Source organism: Acanthisitta chloris, unplaced genomic scaffold (genome assembly GCF_000695815.1).
Source record: "Acanthisitta chloris isolate BGI_N310 unplaced genomic scaffold, ASM69581v1 scaffold6612, whole genome shotgun sequence".
Lineage (NCBI taxonomy): Eukaryota > Metazoa > Chordata > Aves > Passeriformes > Acanthisittidae > Acanthisitta > Acanthisitta chloris.
In genome coordinates, this window is record NW_008660167.1 from 73,203 (window position 1) to 91,859 (window position 18,657).

The window sequence follows — 18,657 nt, forward strand, 5'->3', positions numbered from 1 at the left end:
TTCTAGAGGGAAGACTACATGTGCTCTATCAAACGCAAAATACATCCCAGGCAGGTCCAGAAGACTTTTCAATCAAACTTACTAGCAGTGTGGCAAAACCTTTGTATAACATTTATTCCTACTTCAATAAAAAGAAATATCTGTCCCACTTTTATCACGTCATAAAAATACAGTGCATGAAGAATAGATGCATTTAATCATTGCTGATAATGAACATCTGTATGTATACCACAGAAGCACCTTGCCATTCTCCTTGTGTTAAATGATGCCTAAACAGACCTAAAGTCTAATTCAGATCTGGTTATACCAGTCTCTATATCGATGTGCTTTCTCAAACTATGAAGAAAGCACATAATTTTTTTCTTTCATATGTGTTCACCCATCACACCTGGTTTCCTTCTGCATGTTCCTAATCCTAGTTGGTATTGCTAAGAAGCATATAAATCTGATAGCCATGAACTATACAACTGTAGGGAAGAATATTTTCTCATTCAATGATTTCTCACAAAGTCTGATTTGATGACAAACTTGAGTTGACTTCTCTCAGACAGCCTCAAGCATTGTTTATATGCAGATAATTCTGTGTGTGAACCCATTAGGCTTTTACGACAGTTATAATCAAAAATGACTGGGAAACCTTCTGGCTTACTTGGATCCATACTTACATTGTGCTTTGTGAGGTTGGAAATGTTACTTGCTATTGCTTGTAGCCAGTCAATACAGTCTTCAGCAGAGAGACACTGAATTATTCCACTGCAAACCCCATCCACAGCAATTACTTGGAACGCATTTTGCCTATAGACATATCATAACAGATCAGGTCAGAGGAAAATTTCATCTGTTCCAGCATATCATCTTAACAATACTTGTAGAAATGCTTTTCTTTCAACTACGATGAAGGTCAGCCACTGAACACTGACAAAACGCTGGTTTTCCTGTTTTATAAATACCTGACATATTAAAACAATCATGCTAAAAGGTCAGCTCAGACTATATTAAGCTTCCATAAGGCTATATAAAAATTCCATAGACTAGTACCACAGAACCTTGATCAACAGACTGCATGACTTCAGAAGTTAAACAAGTGAAATAGCTAATGCATAACAATTGCTTAGCATTTTAATACAGCAGATGACAGAAAAGGAAAGTGCACATTGGAGAATGTAGGCAATCACTTGTGAAATTCAGTTAATACCAGTACCTTTGTCTAAACACCTTTGTTTCATTTTTCTAATACATTGTTTAAACATAGTAAGGTTACTGTCTGGACACCTCTCGTTGGCTGCTTTTTCTTACAGAATTTTGTTCCTCTTCTAAACTACTGATTGAAAAGTTGAAGAACTCAAAATTGATCAGGTAGCATTAATGATTTTCCAATTGCATTTTTGAATATAAGATAATTGCAAAAATACACTGGAATGTCAAGAGACATCAAATGACAAAAGCAGTGTACACCTGGGTGCCTCTACCTCAGCACCAATCTGGGCATGTATACAGTAATCTGTCATGCATTATAGACTGACCTTCCACTGTCAGGCACTGAGCAATTACAGAACAAGAGAAAATTTTCAGATGCTAAAGCAGTAATTTCTTCAGTAAATAGCTTTCTTGGCTAAAAGCCCTTGGAAGGCTCACAGGTCTCTGGCTTCAGAACCAAAACCCCTCAATATTAATCCATATTCCAGAGTAAGCCTTGCTCAGAGGTCTATGGCTTCAGAACCAAAACCCTTCAATATTAATCCATATTCCAGAGTAAGAAATTACTAAACATACAGAGAATACCAAGTTCCACTGCTGACATTCTGCTACAAACCCAACTGTTAATGATCAACTCATGGATGTACATCATTCCAATTCTTTGAGAATGGCTCAAACACAGTAAGTGTTGTACTCAGTGTAAGAGGTCTATGGCTTCAGAACCAAAACCCTTCAATATTAATCCATATTCCAGAGTAAGAAATTACTAAACATACAGAGAATACCAAGTTCCACTGCTGACATTCTGCTACAAACCCAACTGTTAATGATCAACTCATGGATGTACATCATTCCAATTCTTTGAGAATGGCTCAAACACAGTAAGTGTTGTACTCAGTGTAAAACTGAGTGTCCCTAATGACAGTTTCTGACATCTCAAGACAGATACCAGTTTTGCAAAGTTGTTTGTTTGCAGTTCTTTTACCTCTTGAAATTTTATTCTAGTTGCATAGAATGTAAGCCTAACACAAAGGGTTTTGCTACATCTGAGTCAAGTACAGGCTTATTCTTCCATCAGAAAGAATAAGAATTTTATTCTAGTTGCATAGAATGTAAGCCTAACCATAAAGGTTTTTGCTGCATCTGAGTCAAGTACAGGTTTATTCTTCCATCAGGAAAAAGCAATAAAAATGAACTAGATCCATGCCTTTGCTTTGAGCGACCCATCATGAAAAGCAGCTTTTACAGGGGGATAAGGCTTATATATCCTGACACAATCATGCAGGGATCCATGATTTATCTAAATCCATCAGATAACTTATCAGTTTAGTTGTCTTTTCACACAAGTAGTGATTTTTCTTTAAATTCCTGAAGATACAAACTAAGACAGACTTCTTTCAGTGGCTCATTTTCACAATAATTCAGATAAAGTTTTGAGGAAAATTTATTTGAAGAATCTTCAGGTAATGTTGCTAGCAGTTATTTATTACATCCTTTATTTTAAATGGCTAAAAATATAAAAATTCAAATTTTCCAGAATATATTTCTAAATGCTTACATGAAGTGCATAGAATGATGATCAAAATTGTTGATTATCTCTTTCAAGAAAAATAGCATTAGCTTCAGGGCTTCCCTGTTTCTACTCAGTTTATTGCAAGTTAAAGCAGTAATCCAAGGCCTGTATTAATGTGTGACATGAACACAAGCAAGGAAAACCCAGTATATTCCAGATTCCATCCAAAAATGTTCCTTACACTACAAAGTCAGTGAATCTGATGCATTTGGAGCATCAGACCATTCCTACTGTTCCTAAGAATTTGATCTGTGCAGATGCAAAACCATCCATCCATAATGTTCGTACCCAAGTATCAATAAGCACAGACCAGAAGATATACGGTTACCTAATAAATCACTTCTGAATGTGTCTGACCAGTAGATATCCTTAGCCATAGATTATTGTAACAGTATTTCCTTGAATGAGTCTACCAGCCCAAGTCCATTATACCATGCAAACCTGAAAACATAGTGTATTAAATACATGTTTTGTATTAAATGGAACAAAGAGTAGATTAATCACTTTATAATACACCAAAAAAAGTTAAGCTCAGATGAATATTTACTCAACTGTACATTTCAGGTTCTGTGCTTTCTGGAACTCAAAAGTTATATTTGAAGATAAGAAGCTTTCAAGGATTAACCTGCATGCCTTCAAGAATTTTGTACGAATACCCGCCGGAATTCATGTGTCTCAAGCATCCCACTAGAAAAGCTACAACATGATTATTAGGCTTAATATTGTATGTGATAATGATATGATGTATTTCCATATCAGCCTTTTCGAACTCTGAAATACAAAATGTTATTGGGCTTTACATAGTGAGAATATTAACTACAGAAAAAGTAATGAATTAGCTTCCATTTCACTTTGCTTTCTTATATTACTTTCAATATTCTTTCTTTAATGTTGCTATTTTTAACAGTCTCTCAAAAGTATCTACATTTCATAACAAATTCTGGGAGGGAGTCACATTTTACTATGTTTGCAGTAATTTAAATCCATCTTATAAACTGTCTTGCTAGCATCATAAAATGTTGGTTCTATGCTTTTTGGAAGAAAGCCCCACTTCCTCTCTCATATACTGCTTTTCTTTTTCTTTTAAGTACTCCTACTTCCTCATGTTAGACAACATGGAAGGACAGAAGGTGAAAAATATCACAGTAGCTATTCAAGGTCTGAACATAAGTTCAGATATTTTCTTTTGTGTTAATATACTTTTAAATTTATTTTCTATAAATTTGAAACTCAGCAATATCATTACTACCTAAGAAACTATCTCTGTAATTCTATAATGTGCACTTTAAGCTTGTGTTTTATTGATACAGAAGACTGAATTTTAAAACCCTAGATCTATGAACAGTTGAATATGTGCTAATTTTCCACGTGAGTAGTTCAATTCAATACCTTATCTGAAGTATACAGTAGAATAGATCTCAGATTTGACTGTTATGATTTCGGGCCTTTTATGCTTCATTGTTAAACATTGAGCTGAAGGCTTTCACTGACTTGAACAAAAAACCTCCTGCCTCTGTGGCAACTATATCCTGTTCCCTTTCAGTTCAGCCAATAAACCATTGTAGCCTTTGGTTTATACCTTGACTCCCTGGGTCAGTCATTGTTCCTCAATAGAATAAGGATCATGTAGCCAAGTAAATATGATTCTGTTATTACCAGTTAAAAGCTGCAGGCTGGTTTTAGCTTCACAATGATCTACTGGTGAAACAACTACTGTCTAACCCGCTTCAATTTCAGCTCTGTGAGTAAAAAAAAAAAGTCTGACAGACCTAGGCAGTGTAATTCTAAGACAGAACAGCTCTTATAACCAACTGATGTGGTAGGAGGCTTTGGTGCAACTTTCAAATGTTTAGCATGTACCAATGAGAAGGAAGTAGGCTGCAATAAGAAACAATAAAATTAACCCCACAGAAATCCCAAACAGAGCTTGAAGAAGACTTCTCTTCCCTCAGTTTCTGGGGGGGTTCATAAACCCACTTCTGGGTGTAGATGGTAACAGTTGACTATAGGACTCATAGAAACACTGGGTGAGCATAACAGCAGAGAAAAGATGGTTCTTTCACAAAATAGTATTTCCATAAAAATTAATGAAGCTTTTCTGCATTAATTTTGAAATTTTACATGTGTTTGAATGGATGAACAGGAAATGTGCAACTGCTAATGCCTGATGAGCCAACAGGACATAGTATAACACACTATTCCTCCCAGGCTCTCATATCTAAGATGGCAGGCATGAAGGCTACATGGGAAAGCCAGAGTTTATTACAATTAGTAAGGCCTCACAGAATCACAAATGATAAGTGCTTTGTGTTAATTTTAAGAGTTAATATTTCCAATTGGTTAGAAGAAGAGGTAATGGACAAATGTGCTCTATACCTGTACACAGCTGTCCTCCAGTTAATGATTTTACATGCTGGAGCTCACAGAATAGTTCACTATAAGAAATTAATTCTTATACATGCAGATGACAAATGAAACTGTACAATACCTAGGTATCTAAAATTTTTAACAGAGATGATCTTGCTTATATACTTGCCTTACTGGATTTTGCAGCTACTTTCATAACTATTTCACTGCATACTACTCAAAAAACAGTAATTCCAGAATATTGTTGTCTTCCTTCTAAATTTCTTCTTATTTACTATGATAATATTAAACAATGCAAAGTTGTAGGCATATATATGACTGTACTGGATCTGGCTCAGATGAATTTAATTTCCCCCACAGCAGACCTCATAGTGCTGTGCTCTGTACTGGCAGACAGAAAGGTGTTGATGATACACCAGTGTTTGCTGAACAGTGTTCTCACAGCATCAGTGCTGTCTCTCCAACACTCCCTCCTCATCAGTAGGCTGGGGGCACAATATCTTGGGAGGGGACATAGCCAGGACAGCTGACCCAAACTGACCAAAGGGATATTCCATACCATACGATGTCTGTTCAACAATGAAAGCTTGGAGAAAGGAAGAGGAGGGAAGTCATTCATTAATTATGACACATCTCCAGAGGAACCACAACAGGTTCCAAAGCCCTACTTCCCAGGAAGTGGCTGAACATCATCTGCTGATGGGAATTAGAGAATAAATCTTCTTTGCTTTTGCTTTATTAAACTGTCTTTATCTTAACTCATATTTTTTTTCCATCTTATTTTCTCCCCCACCAAATCCCGCTGAGGATGGGAGTGAGAGAGCAGCTTGGTTGACACTTAGCATCTAGCCAAGGTCAATCCACCACAATGGTGTCATAAATTTAAATCTCCCTATGAGCTTTGGACAGCTTTCCCAGTGACTGTGAGACAAAATGGCAATGAATTTCAATGTCAACACATGCAAAGTAACACACATGGGAAAAAATAACCTTAGCTATATGGAAACAATAAAACCTCCTACTGTGTCTGTAAATATGAAGGAAAAAAGTACATGGGTTACTATAAACATTTATCTAAAAACTACCACCTTAGTTTTAGTGACAGTCACAAAGTATTAGCTAAGAACAGAAAAAAAAAGGAAAATGTCATTATGCCTTAATATAAATAATGAGGGATCCTCCTTCCAGTCCTGATCACCTTGTCATACAGCTGATACATTAGAGTTGTGAAAGAAACAGAGAGAATAACAGGGATAGTTAGAGCTATGGAAACACTTCCCAAAAAGGAGATAATGACTGTTCAAATTGGAAAACAGAAGACAGTCATCTGAAGTTATAAAAATGTAAATCAAGATATTTAGCATTTCCTTTGATACAAGGGTCAGGACCCACAGTCTTGCCACCCTCTTGTCCCTTGTGTTGGACTGGTAGCCTGTGCTTGAGGCCAGCTATGCTATGGCAAGGTTGTGGGATGTGGGATCAAGCCACTGTGGAAGAGTTTGAGTGGGAGGCCTGTCCACCCCTCACTTGGGAGCTGCTCTTGCCCTTGGTCGTCACCTCAGTATAGGTGAATCTACACCTGTGCCTGGACATGTATCCCTCTGATTTGGATGTGACCTGTAGGCTGACTTCCCAGCCTGCCCTGAGCCCCACCTGACCATGATGGACCATTCCTAAGCCTGTTTGCTGCTCCACTGGGGGCAGTAGGATGGGGTCCTTGTCTGCATGGACAATGCCTTGTCCAGCCTCACTACCACCCTCCCTCTTGGCTCATCTTTTTTCCATGGGGCAGCCAGCCGTTGCTGCTCCCAAACAAGATCAGTTCACCCAATGTAGCTATCAGACAAGATATTTAACTCAAACAGAAGGAAGTACATGTTAAAATATAATTACATTGCAGAGCTCAATGCTATAATGCATTGCAAAAATCAATCATATTTAAAAGCAGTTTAGAAAGATGCTTTTGAGAACAGGAACATTAGTAGGTATTAAATATGATGACCTATGGGCAATCTCAAACTACAAAAGGTGCTGACCATTAGGTACAAGTAGGAAGATCACACATCTCCCCATGCATCTGGTCTCTGCTGATGTTAAACCACAATATGAAACAAGGTGGACCTAGACAGACCTTTATGAGAGCTCCTACATTTCATGTTTCTGACAGCTGCAGTGGAACTAATAATATCATTTCTCTAACAAGGCAACTCCCTAAGGCATGTATCTGTCAACTAAGACAACCTTGTGAACTTCTTTACCTGCACAAATCTGATCCTGGAAGGTACTGGGAAAATCGTGAATGAAGAAGTGGAATTAATCGAAGATCACACCACCTTTTTTCCCACCTAAGTCCTGGGGATGCTGGCCATGAGGAACATGATAATGTATCCTGAAAAATATTAAAAGGTCATTCTTAGTTCTGGACTTCATTACAAGTACTCAGCAGATTTGGAAAGAATGAGATATACTTCAAAGACTGTATATCATTTGGCAGTGTTCCACTTTCCCCAAATCATCTGGCATCAGTTTTAGTGAGCACTGGAGAGACTCTGAACCTTTTCTCAAAAATAAATCTATATAAACCTCAACATCACTATGCTTAGAGGAAACGTGAGGAATGTTATTCTAAAAACTGAAAGAAAACAGACTGTATCCTTTTTATGAAATAACTAGTTATGAAAAAAGCTCGTATTTACTAAGTAACACATCATCGGCTAGTAGTTTTATACCTGTACCCTGAATAAAGGGGATCTCAAAATTATTCACTATACAAGCATAATTCAGTTGTTTTCTGTGGCCTTGTACATGTTTACATACTTTTCTGTTCTTATGATATCACCTCAAAACTTGGCAATTGTGAGTAGGATTTAACATGTGATAAAAATTGTTTTGTCAAAACTACATGTTTAAACTACATGAATATTTTAATTTCACCTATTTACACAAGACATTGCTTATATGAAAACTGAACTTTATCATGTCTATGATCATATCTACAAAGAATGAGTATTTAAATATCTACAGTCTAATTTCACCAGTATTTTACAGAATATAAATTTGCATGAGAAATGCTTATAAAAAGTGAAATTATCAACATCTATTTTTATAAATCCAAGAAGCCTTTCTTTATAAAATGCTTTGCAAAATAGTGCTAGTGATTACGCTATTTTTCTGAAAAAGTGTCTTCTTATAGTGACAGAGGATGAGGAAAAGGCTGAGGTACTTAACACCTAAGACCAGTCGCTCATTTGGTACCAAACCCCTGAGCTGGGAGACAGGGATGGGGGGCAGAGTGAAGCTACCATAATCCAAGGGGAAATGGTCAGTGACCTGCTGCAGCACTGAGACACACATAAGTCTATGGGGCCAGATGGGATCCACCTGAAGGTACTGAGAGACTTGGCACAAGTGCTCAGTGAGTCATTTTCCATCCTTTACCAGCAGTCCCGGCTAACCAGAGAGGCCTCAGTTGGCTGGAAGTTGGCAAATGTGACGCCCATCTACGGGAAGGGCCAGAGGGAGGATCTGGGGAGCTACAGCCTATCAGCCTGATCTCAGTGCCAGGGAAGGTAATGGAGCAGATTATCTTGGGTGCTATCATGCAGCATGTACAGGACAACCAGGGGATCAGGCCCAGCCAGCATGGGTTTGTGTAAGTCAGGTCCTCCTTGACCTGATCTTTTATGACCAGGTGACCTGCCTAGTGGATGAAGGAAAGGCTATGGATGTTGCCTACCTGGACTTTAGTAAAGCCTTTGGCACTGTCTCACACAGAATTCTGCTGGGAAAACTGAAGGTTCATGGCTTGGATGGGTGCAGTGTTCTCTGGGTAATAAACTAGCTGGATGGCTGGGCCCAGAGTGATGGTAAATGGAGATAAATCCAGTTGGCAACCAGTCATGTGTGGCACACCCCACGGCTCAGTATCAGGGCCAGTTCTGTTTAATATCTTTACCAATGATACAGAGAAGGGGATCAAATGTACCTTCAGTCAGTTTGCAGATGACAGCAAGTTGAGTGGGAATGTTGATTTGTTAGAGGGCAGGAAGGCTCTGCAAGGGATGTGGTCAGGCTGGATCAATGGGCTGAGGCCACTTATATGAGGTTCAGCAAGGTGAAGTGCTGGGTCCTGCACTTGAGTCGCAACAACCCCATGCAGTGCTAGAGTCTTGGGAAAGAAGGGCTGGAAACCTGCCCATCAGAAAAGGAACAGGGGGTATTGGTTGAAAGCCAGCTGAACATAAGCCAGCAGTGTGCCCAGGTGGCCAAGGAGGCCAATGGCATCCTGGCTTGTGTCAGAAGTAGTGTGGCCAGCAGGACTAGGGCAGTGATTGTCCCCCTGTACTCAGCACTGGTGAGGCCACACTTTGAATCCTTGTTCAGTTTTTGGTCCTTCGCTACAAGAAAAGACATTTTAGTGTGGGAGTGTGTCCAGAGAAGGGCAAGGGAGCTACCGAAAGGTCTGGAGCACAAGTGTTATAAGGAGTGGCTGAGGGAGCTGGGGTTGCTTAGCCCAGAGAAAAGAAGGCTAAAGGGAGACCTTACTGCTCTCTACAAGTACCTGAAAGGAGGTTGTAAAGAGATGAAGGCTGGTCTCCTTCCAGAGTGACAGTATATCAGTATGTATGAAGGCTGGTCTTCTTCCAGAGTGACAGTATATCAGTATGTCAGTAAAATTGTACCTGCTGATCCTGCATAATTTGCAATTTTTTAAATCTCAACTTTGCATTTTTTTTCTATTGGTATCTTCTATAAAATAAATAATACAAATATTAAGTACAACTGCTGGTGTTCTAGAGTGTGATTTTTGTTTAAGATCTATGGAATTATAAAGCTTTGCCAATTTGAACTCTACTTTTACTTATATGTTCATATATATTTTACGTAAATGAAAGAAAATATCACAATGAATATCATGTTAGCTGAACAGCAGGCTCTTCATAAGTAGTTTGCTTATTAGAACATTGACTCTCTGGTGAACCATTCCATAGTTTCAATAAAAATAAATAAATTGGCTAGAAGTCTAAGCTAGATGCTGTTTTGAAAAATGATTTGAAATTTTAATGTTTTCTGTCTGCTTTCGGGAACCTTTCTTCACCTGTGATTAAACTTAGGGGAAAAAGCTGAAATGCAGGAAATGTTCAGATACAAACTGTAGGCCTAGACATGCCTGCAACAGAAATGTTAACCCCACCTTTAGCCTGCATAACTCTTTGAACTGTTGACAAAAGACTAAACCCAGTCTTGTCTACTCCAAATTCTGAGTCAAAATTCTCTTTCATGGAATCACCAAGACTATAAACTAAGAAATAGACTATGACTGTATGTCATAATGGATTCTAGAGAATATTCTGAGAAAAAGGAAGAACTATGGTATAAAAGCTGTACATAATTTAAGATTTCATACAGAGATCTCATTTGGTTTTACAAAGCATTGTGTTACTATGATAAGGGGATGTCTGAGATAAAGAACCACATCCTGGTCTTCAGCAGAAGAATTTAATTTAGGTTGAATTAGAGACTCATGATATCTGATTAAAATATTTAAACTGAAGAAAAACACTTGGTTTCAGTAAATTATTATGAGTTCAATTGACACTGTAGCTAATCCAGATCAGTTTTGACACCTGGAGTAATAGAATTCACAAAAGAAAGCATGTGCTTTACCATAAAAGCAAAGTTAGAACTGAAGTGGCTAGCAGAATAAATAAGTTTAGGATCTGCTGCCATAGTCTTTTTTACATACATACATATATAGGCTGTTGAGACAAGTCTTTTTTTTGTTGTTGTTGCACTAGTTGCATATATTTGTATTGTTTTTGATATCAATTTTATTGGTGCTATCCCATTTTTTATAAATTACAGCTCCTAAAGCCTATATAATTCCTAAAGGTTTCCCAGATTATAATCAGGTTTAAATTTGTGGCATTGACATTCAAATCTCTGGGCTGCTATTTAAATACTTTAATAGCAAAATATGAAAGTAAAGTAAAACAAGTCAGAAATTAGAAATGGCAAAGTCAAGTCAGCTTTTTAATGTTTTTGATAATTATGCTTTATACTGGTTTATTTATTCAGTGCTTTTCATATTTTCACCTATCATAAAGCCAAATACTCACCAAAACCCCTTTTAGAACTATATAAAATAATGGAAATTTTGCATTTTCTGCCTAAGGAAATTGTTAAGGCCCTTGTTGCACTTCAAAGGCATCTGATCAGCATTTTATCCTAGAGACATTCTGCTCCATAATGCCATCACTCTTCAGTAAGATTTTAAGTGTAAATTACTACAAGCAAAACACTCTCACCTTAAAAATACACAAAAGACATGCATCTAAATCATCTTTTGCCAAAAGCTTTAGGTAACACATGCAATATAGGTAATGAAAAAATATTATGAAAAAGTTTTCTTTTCCTATAAATAGATATATTTTCATTTTAAGAATTTTAATTCCTATGCAGTGGAAATAAACTAGAAAAAAAAAAAAAAACTTCTGCAAAATCCCTACTGTCCAGGTAATAATAGCAATCACATCTATCAAGGCACAATCTCAGCTGTAATAATTTGCCATAGTTTAATTTCCATCCATAATATATGGCACCTCTTTCTTCCCCTCTATGGAACTGTCTATCTCCAATGTTAATTAGAGCTCCTCCCATGTTGCTGTGCTTTATTAGGACTTTCACTTAGCTATTATAGCATAATTATTCTTCCATGTAATTCCATCAAGGAAATGTAAGTTCTTACCGTGTTGTTGGGGTGGTAGTTGAGATGCAAACCACTGTCACAAAGGGGAGAGGATGTGCCACTGCTTTGGTCACTGGGGGCACCTAATACAAATATGAATTCACAGAAAAAGTCTTCATTAATCTATAATGCTGTGATTCAAATTTGTGTGTGTATGTATGCATTCTTCCTTCCCCCTCCCCCTGTTACTTTTATCATATATAATATTAATTTACTTTCTCCATTCAGGCAGTATCTGTCCTGTGGCTTGAGTGGAATGACCTTGCAAGATGAATGGAGGCTCAAGAAAGCCTCCCCTCATCCTTCGTTTAAACAAGTTAATAGTCTGTTTAGAAAGAAAAAAAAAACAACAAAGATTTTTGCAAGTTTGACAATAAAAGGGAAGTATGTGTCTTCTCTCTTGTTTTTTTCTTGAAGGAACTTCTCAGATTATGCTTCTTTTAGTAGAGTATACAGTTCTAACTGTTCTTGTAATGGTTTAGGAAATTACAGTGCTACACCTCAAAAGTAACATGATAGGATCCATAAAAATGCATGTTTCTGTGTATCATTCAGGGTACTCCATGCCACTACAACCTTTCATAAAAGGGACAAATGTACTGGGACACGTTTTTATTTAAGAATAGAGAGTTCTGAATTTTTTCTTATCTCACTAAAATGTAGGCAAAAGAAAAAGACAGTATTTCAACAAATTGTTGTATAAAATGCTATTTCATAATTTAGTATATTTAATTCCTAGCAATTTAAAAGCAAATGCTAAAGGTACAGAAATCAAATATTTATTGTTTTGTTGCTTAAAAATTAAGCAATTAATTTTACCCTCTTAGAAGCAAGAAGCAGAAGGAAAGCAGTGGTGACAAAAGGCACAGGCTGACATATAAATATGCTTAGATATGCTACAACTGTCTATAATTATGCATCCACACTTACAATATAATATAATTAAAGGAAGACAGCTGTCCCCATGTGTCTCTCATGGGGCTAGTTGACTAAAACTCAATTGGACTTACATAAAATACTTACCACCCCAGAGTAATTTATTCTTAGGTGGACAGAAACCTCCACCAAAGCCTCTGAATTTTAAATGGCAAAGTTAAGCCCTCTAAATATATACACATAATCTCATTTCCACATTTACAAGAAAAAACTCTTTCGGATTCAAATGCTATCTGATGCTGCCTGGAAAACTGGTATTAAACACTATGCATCAGGATGTGAGCTACTGCAAACTACTGTAATTCACTGTTTTACCTGCAACATTGCTGATTCACACCAGCCAAATGCCTGGTTATCTGTTTTTCAACCAAAGATAGCAATTTTTGCTTGAGGTGAATGTTAACACAAGCCCTGACAATAGGAGCAGCTCGTATTCAGGCAGCAATGCTGATTATAAAAACTGCTGTCAATCAACCTCAATGCATAGTAGTTTCGGAAGCTGCAAGTGCTCATGAGCACTGGAATGAGTTTTATTTTGGCCAAGTAATAAATGCTTACATGCACAATCTTCATTCAGTGGCAGTTTGAGAAAAGCAGGTGCTCTTTTCAGAAAGGACACAGTTAGGGTCACTTCTTCCCCTGCGTTGCGAAGGACTTGAACCTGGAAATAAAATACAGACAGACACCTTGAAATAAATGTATCACCAAAATGCACCAGCAAACGTAAGCAATGCCACACAGCTTTCACATACAAGAACATAACTGCTTGGAAATTTATTGCAATTACATTAGTTTTTAAAAAAGGCAAGATGTAAAACTTGCTATTTGCTTGTCTGTTGTGTTTCTAAGCACATATGTAGTTAATGAGGCGAGGAGAACATTTGCCTCCAAAGCACAGGCTTTGACCTGTGCTATTGTACAACTTGCTCCCTGACACTATTCAGCTGTGTATCTCCTGCTTTCAGATCTGGCATCATCCAGCCTAGTATGTATGTATTAAAAAATATATTTCCCCTCCACCCCCCCAAAGTTGTCTCATAAATCCTCATCCAAAACAACAGCAGTAGTTTCCACAGCTGTGCCATAATCCTATGAGTAAGTCGTTCCAACAGCCAGAGTTAAATTTAGCTGAAGTGCTCTTGCATGGATGAGAGACCTAATCTTCCTCACGGACACAGAGGAAAGGTACCTATTTTAAGCCTTAAATCTTAGATAAGCACAAGCTTGGGTTTTGCCAAAGGGCAGCTTGCATTTTGGATATAGGAATGTGCAAATCACCTATCCAGCTGTGAATGCTTTCAGCCTTCCTGTATTTTGCCACAGTTGCTCCTTTGGCTCTTGTTCATGTCTTTAGCTTTTGTGTGGTACAGCTGATATACAACCCAAACATACAGCAGAGTAAGGCAACTCCAGGTGCCTCCCCAAAGTAGCACAAAGAAGGCACGAAAGCAACTAAGCAGAATGGTATACTATACAGTGGAGGAGGAACATTTCAATCAGTTTATAACCTGAGACCCAAGAAGCATCAGGTCACACAACTCTGATTCGGACAGCAGCCATTTCCTGCTCTGGCTCTGTAACTTCAAAACTCTTCAAGAGCTGATTTAATTTGGTCTGAAAATCACACAAGATTGCACCATGCCTCTGAGTGACTGCGCTCATACTGCACAGAGAGCCACTCACTGGGAGCTGTGTTTGGAGAGCTGCTACACAGTGAGATACTAGACAAACACTTTAAACTAGCTCCCTTTCTGCTGTGTAGCTGGATAACACACAGGTAACCCTTCTGTCATGCTGCTGCTTGTGAGAAGGACTTGTAAATAATTTATGAAGGATTGCTGTTAATTATGCCTATCAACAACCTACCCTACAGATTTAGTTACATGCACATGTATAGCTATACATAGGGGTGCTTTCACATGGAATCACTGCCTTATGTTGTTAACTTACAGCGATTGTTCAAGAAAAAATGTTGACTTTGCCTTGAAACACAGTACTTCCTACTCCATGCTGGTTGCCACTGAGGAGTAACAATATGATAACAGAATATTTCGTTCAGTATCAGAAATTTTAGGCTCTTTATTGTTTAAAAGAGCACAGTGGTTGTCAAGGCACATTCTGCAGTGCACTGTATACTCATATGCATGTGTGTACATAAACACATACACATCACAACAAATTTAATTAGCTCATACTGCATGATAAAAACTTAATTTTTAACAGAAAGAGAATCATTTAGGTTAAAACATGAGCCTCTTTGGTGAGCACTTCCCAATTCTGATCCATTTTATATCTTAAAATTTTTAAGTAGCACTTATTTCATGGAAAGATGATTTGCAATGTGCAGAACAGTAGATCAAGACTCTGAAGTCCTGAATTCCATCGGAGAAACCATACTGTATCCTCAGCCTTTATAGGCAAATGTGTACTTCTCCTCTCTTATACAGAAGTCACACAGAAACATACAGGTATGTATTCTCTATTGAAATGACAGTTGACGATAGGCAAAGTGCAGGAAACCTCTGCCTTTTAAAAAACATTCCTTTTTGCTCAGGAACAGAGAAGAAATAAGTGGAGAAGTTACAGCAATACCAACTTTAATTTGTGAAGTCGCCTTTTAAGATACCCAAGAATAAGTGGATATCATCTGTGAAAGATGCTGAGACAGTAAACTGCTCTGAATCCTTCTTCTTCCAAAACTAAAACAACCCATGAGTCTGCATGATTTCACTTGATAATATACTGCTCTGTAAAGGCTGTAAGATGCCATGAGTAATCTACTGTGACCTTTTTCTCTAACCTCTCTCTCAAACTTCTTTATCTCCTAGGATGAAAGCTTTAAGCTAGAACACATTTCAGTTGAAATCAGCAATACTTATTTCAGTGAAGTGTATTTTGGAGTATATGAAGCATATCATTTGCAAAGTGAGCGGACTTTGACATGCAGAATAAAGACCAAAGAGATGTAAAAGATTAATAGAGAAAACTACTACTAGGTAATAATAACTACAAAGAGGAGATGAGTTATCGATCCCATTTCACTTACTTTCTTGTCATTAACAAAGCCATTCTGGGAAACAAGGTTAGTTGAATAAATGGGAATTTTAATTACTTCATTGTCTTTTTCTAGCTTTCCGTTGAAAGCTTTGCTGTTATTTTACATTCTTTGTCCTTACTTTACATAAGAAATGAACAATTATTGAACTGTTTTAAATCAAATATGCCTTATAGGATTCATTTACTTTGTGTCCTCATTCAAAGTGTACAGCATGTCATGCTGCTGTTCTTCTGTGTAGAAAGAGAATGAGGTGCAATGTCAAATCTACTTTTACTGAAGAATGTTTTTAGTGGTATACCAGAACAGGTCATGTTCATGAATAGCAAACTTTTTTAGCAAAGAAAGGTAACATCCAAAAGTAATGTGACTAATTGCTATGTGGAATTATGTTCATGAAAAAAAACAAGCCACTTGAAACACAAGGAGTCAAACAATTTGTCTGGAAGATACAATACAGTTAGAATTTCTGGAGTTTTCCAAATATGTGTGGAATTCTACCAACTGTCAGGGATACTGGCATACTGATTTCTTCTTTCTTCCTCATTGCTTAACATCAGTTTAGCGCAAAGGTATAAAGTTAATATGAGGACAGTGTGATTATAAATGTATGCTTGTTCAGGGTTGGAAAATGTACATTCATGAAAAATTAATTTCTCTGCTCTAGTATGTCCATATGGACCTGAAGAATTGGTAGTGTATTCCACTAAAAAAGCAGTAATGAACTTTTACCATTGAAGTCAATTCATGAACACATTGAAGAAACCAGTTTTCAATCATGATGTAGTTTTTAGATAAAAGAAATGGATAGATATGTGCTTAGTCATTCTGCTCTCTTACTTGGAAGAAAGCTCCATCACATTTATTGTATACAGATTGCCAATACCTTGTCAATCAAGTACTATCAATGACAACAAAAGTGTTCGTTATTTCTGGCAGAGATAATGCTACAAATTCTTCAAGGTTACTTTCAAACACAAGAGGAAGTAGACTATCTAAATCCTTTATATGTCTTTTTCAGAGTTACAGGAGGGTTTCTGATTTATAAGAAACCCTAGAGGTAGGATGATCAGAGGAACTAACTTCAGATTTTTTTCCCAGCACCATCACGTACAGTATGCATGATAAAAATGACTGAAGAATAAAAAAAGCTTCAGACTACTTTCAACTTCCTGCAAACAATGAAGTTCTCTTAAGAATTTACAGCAATTTAGAAACCTTTCAGAATTCTTCTCATTTTTCAATGTCTACTTCCCTATTTTGATACAGTTATTTTAAATTCTTTAAACTACTGATACGTTAATCCACAAATGAGAGAAAAGTGGGGTTTGGTTTGTTTTCATTTTTTGGTTTGTTTTGTTTTTTTCCCCACTCAGAGGTAAGGTGAGCATATAAAATAGCAAAAATAGAGAACTGTGGAGATCTTGATATACTGGTGGTTGAACAGCAGCATAAAAGTGGTACCAAATTTTTTCCAATAAATTTAAAAAACAGGAGGTCACTAGAACAAGTATGCTAATTTTATTCCACCTCCCCCTTCTTATACTATAGAACTGTGTCTGGAACTTCCAAAAATTAATTTTGCTAGGGATACTGCATATGATTGCTGATTGATCACCAATTTCCATAATGATCCCATCACTTGCAAAAATATTCCATCATAGGGTAGAATACAGTGAATATTTTTAGTTTCATTAAAAGTATCTATTTACTTGATGAGTGACTAGTACACAATTGATTTCTTTTAAAATGCAAAGTGATTATTTTAGAGAGTGCTTCCATAATATTTGTCCAATCAAATTACTAAAGACAATGCTAACCACAAATGACAAAGTATTAGTACTGGATTTGACTTAGAGCCTCATTCCCACTGTGTATAAATGGTTTGAAAATTCAATACTAATGAAATGTAACTATATATGTAAGAGGTTTGTAGTTCATTACTGCTAATAGAGAAGGTATCTCTAAATTTGCATCAAATAAAAATATTTGAAACATCTGTCCTAAGTATCTGAAAAGATGTAAATGGACCAAATTTCTAACAAGCTAAACTGAAACACAGTTTTGGAGGGAATTGTAATTTTGAATAAATATAAAAACATTATTTCAAAAATTTCAAAGATTTTCGATATGATTTTTATCACACACAAAGAGTTTGGTAAAGGTGAGACACATTCACAGTGCTAAATCCACAGAGTATTTGTATGGCAAAAATTTAACCCAGTAGTAGACCTAACATTTCCAAAGTCTAACCTTCAGAAGAGATCTGTATGTCTTTGCATTTGACCTGACAATTTCAAAAGCATTGCATCTCAGACTGCAGAAAATGCATGACCAGGCACCATTAAAAAGATTTGCTTATTCTCTGTATCACTGAAAGGTGGTAATCTGTTATACTACCAGAGCCTACACTGGCTATTCAAGATACATGAGGTTTTTTTCTATAAAGACCTAGATTTTTAATATTTTCAAGATCTTCCATGAAGCCCTAGATTTCAGGCATAGAAATTCATCTAACTTTATCAAGTTTTAATTTTACTAGTTAAAAATGAATAGTAGTAACACTTACTGTGTTGATACAGATGTTGTATGGATGAAATTATGAAAACTATTTAGCATTGCTACCACTACTTGATTTAGCTTTATTTTTTCTATTTCATCTAGTGAGCAATACTAGCTATTCATTTGTTGGTGCACAGTGCCTAATGAAGACATCTCTGTAACAGGAAGAAGCCATGACACTGAAAAGTCTTAACATCTCCTCATTAATACTTTGGCTAT

At 36.8% G+C, this 18,657-nt stretch overlaps 1 protein-coding gene across 1 annotated transcript in view; it reads right to left on the reverse strand.

Moving 5' to 3' along the window:
- SNTG1 (syntrophin, gamma 1) overlaps positions 1 to 18,657 on the reverse strand; it is a gene marked incomplete at its 3' end in the record, with an annotated part of 134,983 nt that overhangs the window by 71,082 nt on the left and 45,244 nt on the right. Inside the window, exons 7-10 of the mRNA XM_009069728.1 lie at positions 13,380 to 13,482; positions 11,886 to 11,968; positions 7,396 to 7,526; positions 666 to 795 (exon numbers count right to left, since the gene is read on the reverse strand). Of these exons, the coding sequence (XP_009067976.1) occupies positions 666 to 795; positions 7,396 to 7,526; positions 11,886 to 11,968; positions 13,380 to 13,482 (447 nt within the window). The remainder of the gene's footprint in view (positions 1 to 665; positions 796 to 7,395; positions 7,527 to 11,885; positions 11,969 to 13,379; positions 13,483 to 18,657) is intronic.